This window comes from Netta rufina (genome assembly GCF_964035555.1).
Source record: "Netta rufina genome assembly, chromosome: 15".
In the NCBI taxonomy this organism is placed as follows: domain Eukaryota; kingdom Metazoa; phylum Chordata; class Aves; order Anseriformes; family Anatidae; genus Netta; species Netta rufina.
Genome location: NC_140138.1, coordinates 16,348,435 through 16,362,920, shown reverse-complemented (window position 1 = coordinate 16,362,920; position 14,486 = coordinate 16,348,435). Strand labels below are relative to the sequence as shown.

Below are 14,486 nucleotides of genomic sequence, written 5' to 3'. Positions count from 1 at the left end.
CAGGGACAGATCTATTCAATTAATGTAAAAGTATTAAGTATAATTTTTTTTATTTAATATAAAGTATAAAGTAAGAACTGTGGCAATCAATCCCTCCAGCTTTAGGGAGCAGAGCAAAATCAGCAACCCTACATGACAGGCAAAGAAGCAAACGCAACCAAGAGTGAGTTGTGAAATACCAGTGGTGTGACGTATACAAAAAAAAACAACAAAACAACAAAAATCCTGCTGAACTGTCGTAGGCTGGGCGGTGCCACTCTGACACAACAAGCCCGCAGCATGCATTTTCCAAGAATATCTGCTGCAATAGCACGCTGCCCGCTAACGAAGCTGAAAAGCAGGTGACACTGAGGTTAACACATACAAAGTTTGTTCGTTATTTAGAGGATAACTAAGAGCTTACTGAGCTTGCCCACAGATTGAAGCACTTTAAGAGCTGGGATAAGAGAGGGGCTTTAGAGAAAACAGACACAGGAAGGTCCCACCTGCCCGCAATCCTACAGCAGTGATCCTTGGATGAAAATTTTGGGATATTTTGAAGAGTCCAACACGCAGATGCAGATCACAGGATAATGCCCCTGCCACACCTTTACTTTAACAAAGATGTGTCAGTTCCTGACAGATTCTTTTACAACCTACTTGGGAATTTCCACTGGCACTTGGACAGTAATGCACCAATTGTTCTCTTTGAAATCACGGAGCAGAGAATGACATTTCAGTAAAGCACACACAAAGAAAAAATAACTCAACATAAAGCTCCTGGTTCCTGGGAATTACCCACTGGATTTGCAGGCAACTTATCAAAAAGTCACAATGCCCAGGTCTTAAACTTCACTTTAATTCCTTTTAAAGAGCCAATCGCAAGAACAGCACCAATACATCGACACGTATTCTTACTCCCATGTTTGTCTTTCTTAAAGTAAACACTAATAAGAAGTTTAAAGACTCGGTGAAACAGAGCATGAGGCATTTCCTGCTACAGGTTCTGTCCTTACAACCAAAAAAATAAATCCTGAACTAGAGGACTGTGATGTGTTGTGCCGACTTACTGCTCCAAGCATGATCCTGAAGATCAGCCACCGAAAGCCCCAGATGACGATGCCGGAGGGAGGCGTGGAGGGGGGCAGACGGGAGAGGGTCCAGAGCGGGCAGAGGAATATCGCCAGGAAGCCAGTCTCTAAGAGCTGCGATTCCCATCCTGTGGTACAGGCATGTGAGGAAAAAAAAAAAAAAAGAAAATATTTATTGTAAGCGTTCTATCACATTATCCTTTAACAACTTTAAAATACACAAATAGGAAAAAAAAACTGCAACGCTTTTGAAATTTGACTTGAGGGAACTTGGCTGCCAATTCTGTTCTAATTCACACATCACATGCTGCCTTCGCTATATGAATTCAGATGCTTTAAGCAACACCATCAACTCCAGAAAAATACATCGCTGTACATCGGTAAATGCATTTCCCACCAATTCCATAGTTAATACCCAAGTCTGTATGCTCACAGAGTCACAGAATGGTTTGGGTTGGAAGAGGACCCAAAGCCCCATCCAGCCTGGCCTTGAACACCCCCAGGGATGGGGCATCCACAGCTTCTCTAAGCACGCGTTATCTTTGTTTTTCCAGTCTGACAGCACCAATGACGTGCACCTACACTTTGGGCTTTGCTGTTTTTCCTTCAAGAACACGGGCCGACACTTGTGTTGTTTACGTGGTTATTTCATTCAACAAGAACCAAGAGAAAGTGCATGTCCTATTACGAAGCAAAAGAAAATGCAGCTTAAGTGCCCCGCGAATTGGCAAAGTGACCCAGGAACATGAGTGATCAGAGCCAGTGGTGTCCTGGCTGTGACCGCTGCTGCAGGGAAGGAAGCCCACCTCTCACTGATGGGCTCCTCGTTTATTCATCAGTGCCTCCACCCCTAGCACAACCAGAAGCCTGTAATTATTCTACCCTAAAAATACAGGCAGTGGAAATGCAGCCAGCATGCCCCCAAGCCTTTGCAGTAAACCTGCTCCGAAATCTCCTCGTGTCACACACCATTGTCTAAAACTGGCAGTGTTTGATGAATGCACGTGGAAGGTTTTCCTCAAACCTGCTATGCCCCAGACACTGATGAATGACATCTCTGCTGGCCTGTGCAGCACCATCCCGCTGGCTGCCCTGGATTCATGCCACGAGCCAAAAAGGGCAGTCTTCATCTTCAAAAGAGGATGATTAAAGTTGCATTAGGTCGTATTCATCATCAGCATTAATGTGCAACCAGAAGCTTTGGATCTTTAATCACGAAGAAAAATCATAATGAAAAAAGTCCAAATCATCCATCAAGCCAGTTTCACACACTACTGGATTTGGCAAAAGGACTCTGGAGTTAATACCAGTGAGTCTGAGATCAAAGCACAGGCGTGTAACAACACAATAACCCGATACCTGTGACAACACTTTGGAGAAGACAGGCTATAGCCCATGTCATGCAAATCTGCATTTTGCATTTTATTTCTCCAGCACGGCAGACGGTATAAATATTGAAATGATTGCTCTGGAAGAGCCAGAACATTGCATTTATGTTTTGACAGGTGAAATTCAACCTCCCCTACATCAAGTAACAATATACTGATGCCAAAAACAAATTCAAATTCATTACACCATCTTAATCCCACTTCCAAATCGCACACTTGAATTTTCAAATATTTTTGTGCAATACAATTGCACTCTGAAGACGTTAAAAAATGCTAAATGCCTAAAAGAGAGCAATTCCTGAAAAAGCAACAACCTCGTGAGAGCCATTTAGGACACTGATATTCTTACCTACATAACTGCATACAATAAACCAGACAGCACCCATGGGTCATTCATAACCACGCTTTTCCCAAGACTCCCCAGGACACTGCTGGTTGTAAAGTGGAAGAAACAGTTTGGTCTGCTACAACTCTGTCTCCCCCAGCTTGGAAAAGACGACTTATCAAAGGCATTAATTCATTTCAGCTCCAGTTTGAGATACCTGAAATGCACACACAGCCAACGTTTTTTTGAACGTGCAACTTTGTCACACAAGGAAAACTACACTAAATTCGCTTTAAAATATGAAATAGCTGTAATGGAATTTCCTTTAAAAAAAAAAATGCAAAAGGTTCCTTAAATCAAAATGCATTTAAAGAAATATTGTACTTAAAACAGCTATTAAAAAATCTCCATTCTTCCTCCATACATCCTGTGCTTTCTAGAACAGATACTCCAACTGCCAAAATTAGCGCTTCTGGGAGGAGAAGCGAAGTATATTGTTATAAAAGCAGCTGCACCAGGAAAGCAATGGCTAATACAAAATGTGAAAGGTTAATTGTTACTAAACCCAGCCACAAATAGCAGTTATGGGTCTAACTGGCACCGAAATGGTAGTATATCTCATGCGTTTCTGCCTGCACAAGAATCCCACTGTTATCAGCGTTTTCATATGGTAATGACCGTGTCCCCCCGCAGACACACGCTATGCACGCTGGATGGCTGAGTAGGAAGGCAGGAGCCTCCACATCCCCAAACAGCCTCTGGATCTGCAGCCGTGCCTCCCTTTGGAGAGCAGCATCGCCCCTCTCCACGCAGGGCACGGGGACATTTTCACTATTTTAATTTTAATCCAAACTCCCAGGAAGATGCCTGCTGAAAGAGCACTGCAGGATCAAGCAGTCCTGTGCCACGTTTCTTGTGCGTGGCACGGGTCACCCCAGCACGCCGAGAGCCACGCATGTGCACGTGCGTGGCAGAAGCGAAGCCGAAGCCTCCCTGGTATGCGGCTGGCCTCAGAGGATCATCAGTTCAGCCTGCACCTGTGCTCCTCGTTCCAAAGCGACAAGTTGGGATCCTGGCACCACCACCCGGCTGCCAGTCCAACAGCACGATGTGACGTGCCAGCCAGGGGACAGCTCAGCGCGGCGCGAGGACCGCGGCACACAGTGCTCCCCAGCTGTTGGTGGAAGCCTCTTAAATTACCCGCTGCTGACAACGGGTGCAGCTGAGCCGGCACCAAACAGGGTTTTGCTGCAAGTGCAGCCAAGGACAAACTACGGTCACGGCAGCGTTTCAGAAGTCTCTGTCTAAACCTCCTCCGCTTGCAGCTAGATCTCGTTCGGCTCCAGCATCCGTGCACGGCGATGGGCAGATTTGCTAGCACGGATGAGGCTTTGGTGCTGTGTGCTGCTGTCCTTCACTCCGCTGCTGACCCTCATATCAGATCACACCAAGTTCCTGCTAAAAAACAAGTCTGAGATGCAGACATGCACGGAGAGCCTCTGATTTATTAACGGCCTTCTTCCTGATGCACTGAGCAACCACAGCTGGTAATGTGGTCATGCAGATCAATTTTCCATGCTAGCACGCCTCACCCGCGCAGTCACAACTCCTGCCCTCGGCCGTGGAAGCCCCTCTGCAGCCTCCATCCATCTCCTCCTCGCCCACAGCGGCCGCCTACCCACTGCCACCACTCTCCCCTTCCCCATTTGACTCACCTCACCACCAGAAATGAAAATGGGGGAAGGTTTTGCAGCCTCCCCAGTTTTACCATGTCCTCTGGAGATTAAAATTTCCCTTCCCTTATTTGCACCTCATCCATCCAGCTGCTCATACAACAACCAAGCTGGCCCCGATCTCCCCGAGATCTGTTTCCCTCCCCTAAAGTCAGTCTTCTACTTCTGTTTGTGTTTTAGCTTAAAAACTACAGGCTGGGCTAAGCCTTCAGCTCAGACAAAAACGTCAGACAAACGTGAACTGTTTTTAGCAGGGACTCCTCCATGACTATAGGTTGTTATTCTCACAGCTATAATCATGTGCAAATAAAGTACTGTCTGATGCTACTCCACAAGCACTACAAGCACTTGTGGATAGGATTATCCAAAATGCTGGGAGCATCCCATTTTCTACTACAACTTACCCACCACAGCCGTAGCCAGAGCACAGAGCAGAAAGCAGGGGGAGCTCTGCCCCATCTCGCCCTCACCCTGTTGTAAGCTGATGCCAGAAAGCAAGACTGCAAGACCCACCAGGAGAAACCCTGAGTTTCTACCGCTGACTTAAAAATAGTTGTCGTCTGCTCCCTAAAGCTTCAAACTTAGCCCCCTTGCAGTCTTAGGAAGGTTTGAGGCCATAACCACGTGGCTGGACCTTGCCACCTTTCACTGACACTTCTGAGGCTCACAGAGCCTGGAGGTGCTGCAGCTCCTCCGAGGAATCACCCAAGTCATTGCACCTCAGCAGGGAAGACTGCAGGAAAAGCTGTGACTTAGTTATCATGTAGGTTTCCTTTCCAACTGGAGTTTTCCCCCTCTTTTTTCTGACAATTGGTCAGTGTTGAGATGCATTGGGCCAGGCAAAGGAGCCCGACACAACCGCATCCTTCATCCCCACTGAAATACTGGGAACCCGAAATACTGGGAACCTCACACCAAGCTGCGGGAAATCCCAGCCCCGACATCTTTGGGACAGCTCTAGCAATGCGAAAGCACTGCCATGAAGGAATTATTACCGTGACCTGTGAAGACCTAAAGGGGGAAAAAGTCAAGTAACCCAAATAATGCCCCAGTTTTGGGAGCTGAGGGCAGACACTCGGTGCTGGAGGCTTTCACAGCACCTGTACGGCAGCCACAGAGAAACCAGCACAAAATGGGAACTGAGCACCAGTGCCAGTAACGGAGCAGCAACCTCTCGCCTGCAGTGATGCTGATTTACCACCTACAGTGACACTTCCCTAGCATTTTCGGAGTGAAACCTGTTTTTACAAATGGCAGCAAACCCCGCGGTCCTTAGAGGCATCGAGGTCATCTCAGCAAGGCAACTCGCATCCTCCAAGCTCGAAGCAATTCATCCTCACGCCTGGGCTGAAACTCGGGGCTCACCTCGGCCCCCCATCCCTCCGGCCCTGGCGCACACTGATACTGCTGGGAACGAAAGGGTCACGTTGTTGACCCACCTGCTCCTGTTTTCTTCAGTTGGATCTAGTCAAATTTCAGCAGCTGCAGCGCGGCACAATGCGCCATTGTTATCTCCCGCGCAGCAGGAGAAGGAGCCAATTTTTTTTTTTTTGAAAAAAAAAAAAAAAAAAAAGAAATAAAATAAACTGCCAATGGTGGCTGCACTTGCCTCACACGCGTTGCGAATGTTTGTTCCATGCTCCTAACTTGATGCAGCAAAATCCAGAGTTTGGCATTTTCTGAGGTCTCCACTGGGGAGGGAGCGCGGGGAGAAGTGGAGAGGTGCTGGGGGGGCACAACAGGAGGCAAGAAGGGAAGATAGGGAAGCAATAATAAAAAATAATAAAAAAAGCTTTCCCGTTTTTCTTTTTAGGGTTTTCAAATGTTTTTCTTCAAAATTAAATAAAACCATTCATCCAAATTCTCAGCAAGGAAATTTAGCTCAACATCAAGTGATCTCTGGAGTCAAAAACCATTTGAAGGAAGAACTGTGAAGAACTGTGAGAGCCTCCACCGTGCTGCCTCACCAAGTTCTTCAGCAGGGAGCATACTCCTTGGCAGAAACATCTGATGTGCTGTGGAAAACATTACTGGTACTTAACATGTAGAAAAAAAGTCAATTTGGTATGAACAGTCTCCAGAAAAGTCCAAAGCAGCACCATTATGGCTCCCTATAGAGGGTATTATTTCTAACGGAATATAGATTATGTAGCATTATATCATTAAGTTTCCAATTTTCATCTTTATTATTTACCGTCAAGTACGTGATGAAAAAAACATCCAAGGGATCGCAGCTTGCCCGCGGCTCCCGAGGAAAGCCACGAGAAGCCCTCCCCACCCAGCCCAGGGCTGCACCTTCGGCTTCCCGCGCCCCCGGCCAGGTTTCTGTTTGCACGTCCAGCAGGGGAGAAAGCCACGAGCCAGAGGACAGAGAGCTGGCCAGACGAAAGGCCCAAAGATAATAAAGGTTCTTATTTTCAATTCATCTATTCTTCTGAGAAAAAAAAGAAAAAAAAAAAGCAGTTGATCAAAACCAAAGAACAATACCTAGCTGTAGTATCCATAGCTCAGAATTTATTTTATTTTTTTCTTTCTATAATATGGGTCAAAGAATAACAGCAAACTGCTTCTCCTTGTACACATCAACACACAAAATTTATAGAGGGCACGTCTGCACGGCGCAGACAAATGCTCCTGCGATGTACACACATTTTATAGCTTGCAGCCAGCACACAGAGGGGCCGCAGCGCGGACAGCGCAGCTGTCCCCCTATGAATATTGGGTGTCACACTCGCTGGCAGCCAGCACAGGGAAGATACCCAATACGGACCGACTCGCACTGGAATCAGATTAACCGCTCCTGAGCCTCTCCTCCCTACCTCCCTGAAATTCGGTATGATAGAATTTAAGCTGTAGCGTTAAAACACCTGTTGAAAATAGCATCGGATACGTTGATGGCTTTAGGATATTCTGGTTAAGGGCTTCAGCCTGCAAGCACTCGTCGCAACCAGCACGGGCAGTCCCACTGATGGAGCCAGACTCACGGCCAGGCACGAGCACGGTGCTGAGCACCCTGATGCTGAGCTCCAGCACGTTCCCTGGGCACCCGGCTGCTCCTCCCCGAGCTTCTCCTGCCTCCTGCTACTGATCTCCCGCTGGCAGAAATACAGCCCAGGTTGGGAAATGCACTGAACCGGGCTGACAAATACTTTAATAAGCATGAGTGCCCTAAAGGAGCTAGGTCAGACCCAGCCCTCTTCCAATTGTGAAAGAGAAATCAAACGAACAAATGAAAAAACCACACACCCAGGGAAGATACGCATTTCTCCTTTTTTTTTTTTTTTTTTTTTTTAAGTAAGGAAAAAAGAAAGAAAAGAAAAGGAACTGTAAATCATTACAACTTTCATCACTCATAGCAAGAACTTCCTCTAAGGAAAGCAAAGGTCCTAACTTTACAGAGCTGCATCGTTTTGAAGTGCCTTCCCAGTATGTCCTCTGCTAAGTTAAAATGCCCTGCTTGTCAGCTAACTACAAGCACCATTTTTACCTCCAGCATGAAATAATGTCCAGACTAAAATCCATGGCAAAATTATCACCAGTATCAACTGGGTTTGGCTTTCACGCAAGAGATCCACATGTCTTAGCTACCACCTGCTGCAATGCGATGAGAAGAGGAGCAGAGCAGGCTCACCAGCCAGCCCCCGGGACCAACACGGGACTGGGAAGGATGGGGAAGAACCCCCAGGAGCAGGATCTGCTCGCTGTGGTGCCGTGTCAGGCAGAGCACACAGCAGCTCAATGCACACAGCTTAGACTACAGAAGGGAAGCCTTGAAACGCAGCGATATTGGGCAAATCGCTTTGCTGTGCAGCAGTTCACATTGCCATCAGTCGTGTTGTGCAGCCCAGAAGCACCGTGTGCTCTGCGAGGCAGCGCCAGCAGCTGTCCTTCCCTTTTTATTTATTTTTTTCCTTTCTCTGCGGTCATTTCTCCTTTTCCAGAAGGACTACAAAACTATCCAGGCGGCAGAGACTCAGCCCCTTCGCTCTCTAGCTTTCCAGATATCACTGAAAAATTGAGTTGCAATAAAGCAACATGCAAGAAATGTTCAAGTTTGTGTCAAGTTTAAAAGGTTTCCCAGGGCTCCCTATGGACAAGATTCCTGGCAGTTCCTAATAGATACACCAGATCTCCCCGCAGTTGCAAAGTCATTCTATAAACATGAAAAACCCACTAATAATGTCACAGGGCAGTTCTGGATACCTTCTATTGGTGAGAGCAGACACGCAAGGCTTAACTTGGAAATAATTTAGGTCTTCCGATCAACCACCAAAAGCTAAGCCCAGGGCAGCAGCACTGCGTACACATTTATTCACAAGCATTTTCCAAAATCACAGCTTGCAGCTCAGAGCTCTGAAAGACCAACTCTTTGCTAACCTAAAGCACTGTGTTTTTCTTTAAAATTTTCCGAAATCCCTTGTACAGGCTGTGTGAACGGCCACATGCAGCTGGAGCCATGGATGTGTCCCAAATGGTGAAAGTCCAGCTCCGCACAGCTTCTGCGCTCTGCATCTCCTCTGCTACGGTGGGAGAGAGCCCGGAGTGGGTTCCTCTGACTTGTCAGCGACCAAACACCTGAGACATAAAGCAAAGATCTCCTTTCAAGTGATATTAAGCAGAAAGTCATAACTTTAAGACTTGAAAATACCGCGCAGCAACGAGTATGCTTCATTCTGAAGTCACCCTCCTCCCCTTCCCCAACACAATCCCAAGTGCAAAAGATGTTGACCTCAGAAGCACATCTTAACCTGGGCCGAGAAAGGAGGAGAAATGATTAAAAAAGGAAGAGATCAGCCCGCTACAGTTCTGAAGAAAAGACAATGAGGGAAGAAAATGATTTATTGCTTCTCAATCCGGCGGTGCCTTTCACTTAAAGGCCTCCGAACAAAGAGGCAGGTCTCCTAAGCTGCCTGCCCCACGGGGTCTCCTTTCAGAGCTCTGAAAGCCAAAGCTCAGAGGGCTTAAGGACAGAGCCCCCTTTGGCATCTCATCCTGGGCAAGGGTGCATGGCCCCGCTCCCGCCCCCGGGACACGCTGCTACTGCAAACACCCACAAGCCCAAATCTGCTCCAGCGTCCCACAAACTCTGCCCCATCCATTTTTGCACATCTCACCACTTAACATTTCAAATTCCTTGTTTGCCAGAGATTATAGACTAGAGATGCTTCGCGTTTCTGCAGGCAACAGAGTAGTTTTTCATGTTGTTGGAAGATTTGGAAAAATGTTATCAATAACTTTTGTTCTTAAAGTATAAACCACATAGAAAAAAAAAATTTAGCATAAAAACTTTTAAAAGCTTCCAAGTGCTCTCCAGGGTAGTCATTAGAAACTACTTAGGTAACAGGAGGGTGATAACAGTGAGTTAATGCAGCGTTAAATTAGCCCTCCTTCCATGCAGAACTTTAAGTGACAGAGGAATCAGTTGGGAAGATTTTTATTTTATTTTTTAAATAATGAAGTTAATGGATTTCCTGTTTTTAGCTCTGTGGGCGGCTGTCATTTTTGAGGGATCCATATATACTGTATTTAATTACTCCATCTTAAAGTAACAAAAATAATTTCCTCTGTGTTCATCTGAACCCACGGGCACCAGCATCCCTCAGGCATGGCCACCAAGGTGAGGAGAACATCCAAGTGTTGCTGCTTGCCAGTGGAGATGCTCTTCATCTCCACAGAGGTGTAACCACAGTGGCTGCCGCCTACTCTTTGACTTCTCAGCATCAAGACACCCCTCAAAACCTTCACACGACCAACTGCTGCAAGACCAGGGCCATAAATCTTGGTGAACTGAGAAGGAGCATCGGGTGAACAGCCAAGAGATGGCAGTGGCTTTCCAGGGTTCCCCAGCAGGCTCCTGCAGGCACAGCTGAGCTCGGTGCTGGGCCCCAAAACACGCCACCAGCAGCTTTGACAGCTCCACTGGACCCAGCTCCTGCAGGCAGGACTCACCCCATTTCCCCCGATGGGTTACTACAAGCAGGCTCCATGATGGCCATCAGTAAACTTAGACAAAGATCAGTGTGATTTGGGCAGACCACAAAGATGGAAGGAGAACAAAAGCTGGGCATCCTGCAATGGTCCACAAACCATGGGAGAATTTCGTAAGTGAGATGGGAAGTGACAGAAGGGACTGACTGTGAAACAAGGAGCCAAAGAACAGAAGCAGAACGTAAAGAAAGGCCATGAGCAAAGCGACACGACCACGACCAGATGATACGAGCCAGTTAACGTGGTGCTACCTGTTGCACTAGGGCACAGCAAAGTGCTCTGCAAGGGTTCTTGTTCAACCGATTTCCAGTGGAAGAAAAGCGAGCAGCTTTAAAGGCTTGAAACAAAAAAGCCCGAAGGCAAAGAACAATCCCTGGCTGACAGGAGTCTTGCAAGGGAAGCTTTCCCTGTGAAAACGATAACCTGCCTACTGCAGAGTGCTCTGTTTTCCTTTGAAGCAGCTGGCTCTGGTGCTGCTGGAAACAAGTCTCGATGGATCACTGGTTGGGATCCAGCACCGTGATTCCTACACTTCCCCGTGCGGAGGTTCAGGTATACGCTGCGCATACCAGCAGAGACCTTCTACTGCCAGGTTCCCATGGCACTGGGAAAACAAAAGGGAAAATATGCATCACCGCTAAGGAACTCTGGTTCCTGGGACAAATAATTATAACCTGAAAGGGACTTTCTTTCCAATTATCCTTTCTGTGCTGATCGCTTTGAAGTCCGTGATATAACTAAAGGCCAGTTACCATTCTCTGGTGTTTTTTTTTCTGTAAACCCACGCTGATCACATGAAAAGAATACATGATGGCACAGCCAAGTGCACAGAGTCAGGAGGTTTGGGCCTGAAAGAAAATAAGCAAAAGTAGAACATACCCAAAGGACGAGAAAGGCAAAGGCTGAACCCTCACCTACCAAACCAGAACAGTCAGGGGTTGTTCAGGAATCAGTAGTTACTACACACATTCCTGCTGTGTGACTGGAAAAGCCCAAAATCTGTGTCTCAAAAGCCTCCTGTTTGCTGAGCTTGGAGTGGGTTTGTGCAGAGCTGGGCCTGCCTCCTGCAGCCCCACAGGACGTGGATGCCCCCCTGTCCTGTGGTGACAGTCGCAGTCTGGTGGCAGTGCAGGAGGCAGGAACGGCAGCAACCAGCACAAACCTTCCTTCAGGGCGCTTGAGGCAGTGCTGGGATCAGCAGGCGGGAGCTCAGACACTGCCTGGGGGCTGACACTGCTGGGAAGGTCATTGTGCAGCTTGGCCTGGCTCCAGGTGGGCTCTGAGGTGGAATGGGAAATGAGGGTCCTCAGACAGATGGAAAGATGCTAAGAAAGGCCTCCGGAAGACAGAAGTGAGTATGAAGCACCAAGAAATCCCTCTAGTGCTCATCTCTTCCAGACCGTGCCTTCTTGCCGTGCTTTTCCTCCTTACTCTCCAACAAGAAAGTCGTAATACGAAGTAGAAAGCCAGCAATTTCCACCTTTACAAGCAACCTGTTGAACACATTTTATCTGTTCTTTATGGACAGGACCCCTGCAGTACTGTGCCATGTGCCTGTGGAGCTAAATTGCTAAAAACAGGTGTCTGTTGGGTGTTAAATCTATCTTCAGGCTGCTTTGGCAGCTTAAGAAACCATTAGCAGCTGTTAACATGGTTAGCATGGCAACATGGGAGCCTAACAGCTCAACCAGCCTGCTTTCCTCACCATTTCAAACCTATCGTTCCCCCACTTGTACACTTCAAGCGAGAGCAAATTAAAACCAATACCATGAAGGCACCTGGCAACCTCTTTTGCTAGCAGACTTATAAAGCAAGTCATGAAATAAAGAGCGTATTAGACAAACTTTTCCTGCAGTATCATGTGAGATTCCCATTGCCCTTAAAAGCTCACATTTTAACCTCATGCGAGCACGTGCTTTGACACCAACATTTGCAGGAGATGAGAAATACTCACCAAGGAGCAACTCCCTTGTGCAGCTTTCCCTGCCAGCTTGAATTAAACCTCCCGATTAAAGTTTTCTCTGCCTCCCTAAATTTCTCTCAAACATATTCCCTTGAAAATACCAAGTAGGGAAAATAAAAAACTGCCCAACCCACTAACCGTAACCCATCCAATGCCCCAACCAGCCGAGGAATCACAGGAGCGAAGAAGACCATGGGCAGGTAATGGCCAGCTTTTAGTCTGAACATGAAAGGCAACCCTGGTGCAAGAAAGAAAAGCCAGGTCCAGGTAGTAAGGAGACTCAGAGGCAAGGAGAACACTGCACACTCGTTAGTGGGCACTGCCCCTTGGTTTCACCAGTGCACAGGCTAGGGATGCCGGCCAGGGTCAGGGTCCCACCGCTTGGCACGACCACCACTCATCCCCACACAGCTGCACAAAACCCACCACCTGCAGAGCTCGTGCTCCAAATGCTTTGGGCAGCGAGTGCCCGAGGTAGCTCCAGCCCTGATTGAAGGCATGGGGCTGAAGCCGGGACAAACTCGGTGTTCGCACGGCCCTGATCCCGCCGACCACACTCATCTAACGCAACAGCAGCGGTGCTCGAGCCAGCAGCCACAGGGAAGGGGATGAGAGCAGGGTCCATTTCCTCTGGCAGCGATTAATTCCAGAAACTACTTTAATCCACATGTGGGGCTTTGTTACATTCCTTCAGCATCTTCTGTGCTTGAGGCAAAAAAAAAAAATAATAAAAAAAGACAGAGGATACTACTAATACAAGACAGCACAACAATAATCACTACAGTACCTCTAATTTTTTTGATCAGTTTTCTGATTCTAAAAGGGGATTTGCTCTGTCCATAGTGAAGGCTATATTGGGGGATTAGGATTAGATAAGAAAACTGATATTGCTGTGTCCTTTAGGACATCCCCTCAGTCCCAGCAGAAGTAAACAGGGCTCTCCATTCAGCTACATCACCCTGAAGTAACTCAACCAGTGTAGCCTCAGTGACGTAAACCTGCTGCAATTCAGGAATGGTTTAATCCAGGCATTTTTCAACATGAAGATCTCAGAAGTGGCCAAAATGACTAACGGGACCTCAACACCCACAGCTTTAACCTCGAAGAACAAAGGAAGAAAGGGGGAGCAGGAGGAAGGAAGACCAAACGCGGACCTCAGGAAATCAAAAAGCTGCTTTCAAAACCCATCTGACTTTAAAGAGATCTGATGGATACGTAGGAGGAAGCAGCAGTTTTTTTGGCAATTACAGGACAAATGCCAAAAAGTCAACTGCATTAGGAAGTTGTTCTCTCCCTGTACAGTACAAAGAGATGAGCAAATACACAAACAAGCAGAAATGCTGATGTTCAGAGACCTGAACTACTCGCCAAGTCTTCGAGCACTGTTGATACAAAGAAAGAGGTGAACTAGATTAGCAATCAATGAATTCAGTGCTGGAACAACAAAGCTAACACACAGGACATTAAAATTACAAACAACAGAAGAAATCAGAAATACTTCAACAAGTCTTTCCAGCAACAGCAACATTTTTCACTCCAGATCCGCAAGGGACCGTTCAGATGATCAGTCTGTCTGCAGGAACGTGAAACCTCCAACACAACTGACCTGGCAAACCTGTTGCCACATATGAAGACAGCTCACCACAGAAACAAAACCCACCCACTGTAGACGCTGGTGTTCTTCTCATCATTTCCTGCTTTGAAAAAAGCCAGAAGTGTCCTCAGGACACCTCTCAAGCCACTCAGCTAATGGATTTCAGAGCGAGGGAAGGCAGGCGCAGGCTGCAGAACCACCCGCAGCAGCCTGTACCCAAAAGCTGCCATTTCCAGCTTCAGAGAAAAGCAAATTAAAATGCTACAAGCCTGAAGCCAAGATTTCAAATGATGACCTCTCCACCCTATCTCCCAGAAACAGCTAAAATCATTAGGTAACATATAGAAAACATACAATTTTATCTTTCTTTTTTTTTTTTTCCCTCCTTAAGTCAGCCTAAACATTGCCCTAATGTTGCCTTTCAC

At 47.0% G+C, this 14,486-nt stretch overlaps 1 protein-coding gene across 1 annotated transcript in view; it reads right to left on the bottom strand.

The window, feature by feature from the left end:
• LMF1 (lipase maturation factor 1) overlaps window positions 1–14,486 on the bottom strand; it is a gene marked incomplete at its 5' end in the record, with an annotated part of 190,511 nt that overhangs the window by 132,067 nt on the left and 43,958 nt on the right. The window contains one exon of the mRNA XM_084295815.1: window positions 1,050–1,198. Within this exon, the coding sequence (XP_084151941.1) occupies window positions 1,050–1,198 (149 nt within the window). The remainder of the gene's footprint in view (window positions 1–1,049; window positions 1,199–14,486) is intronic.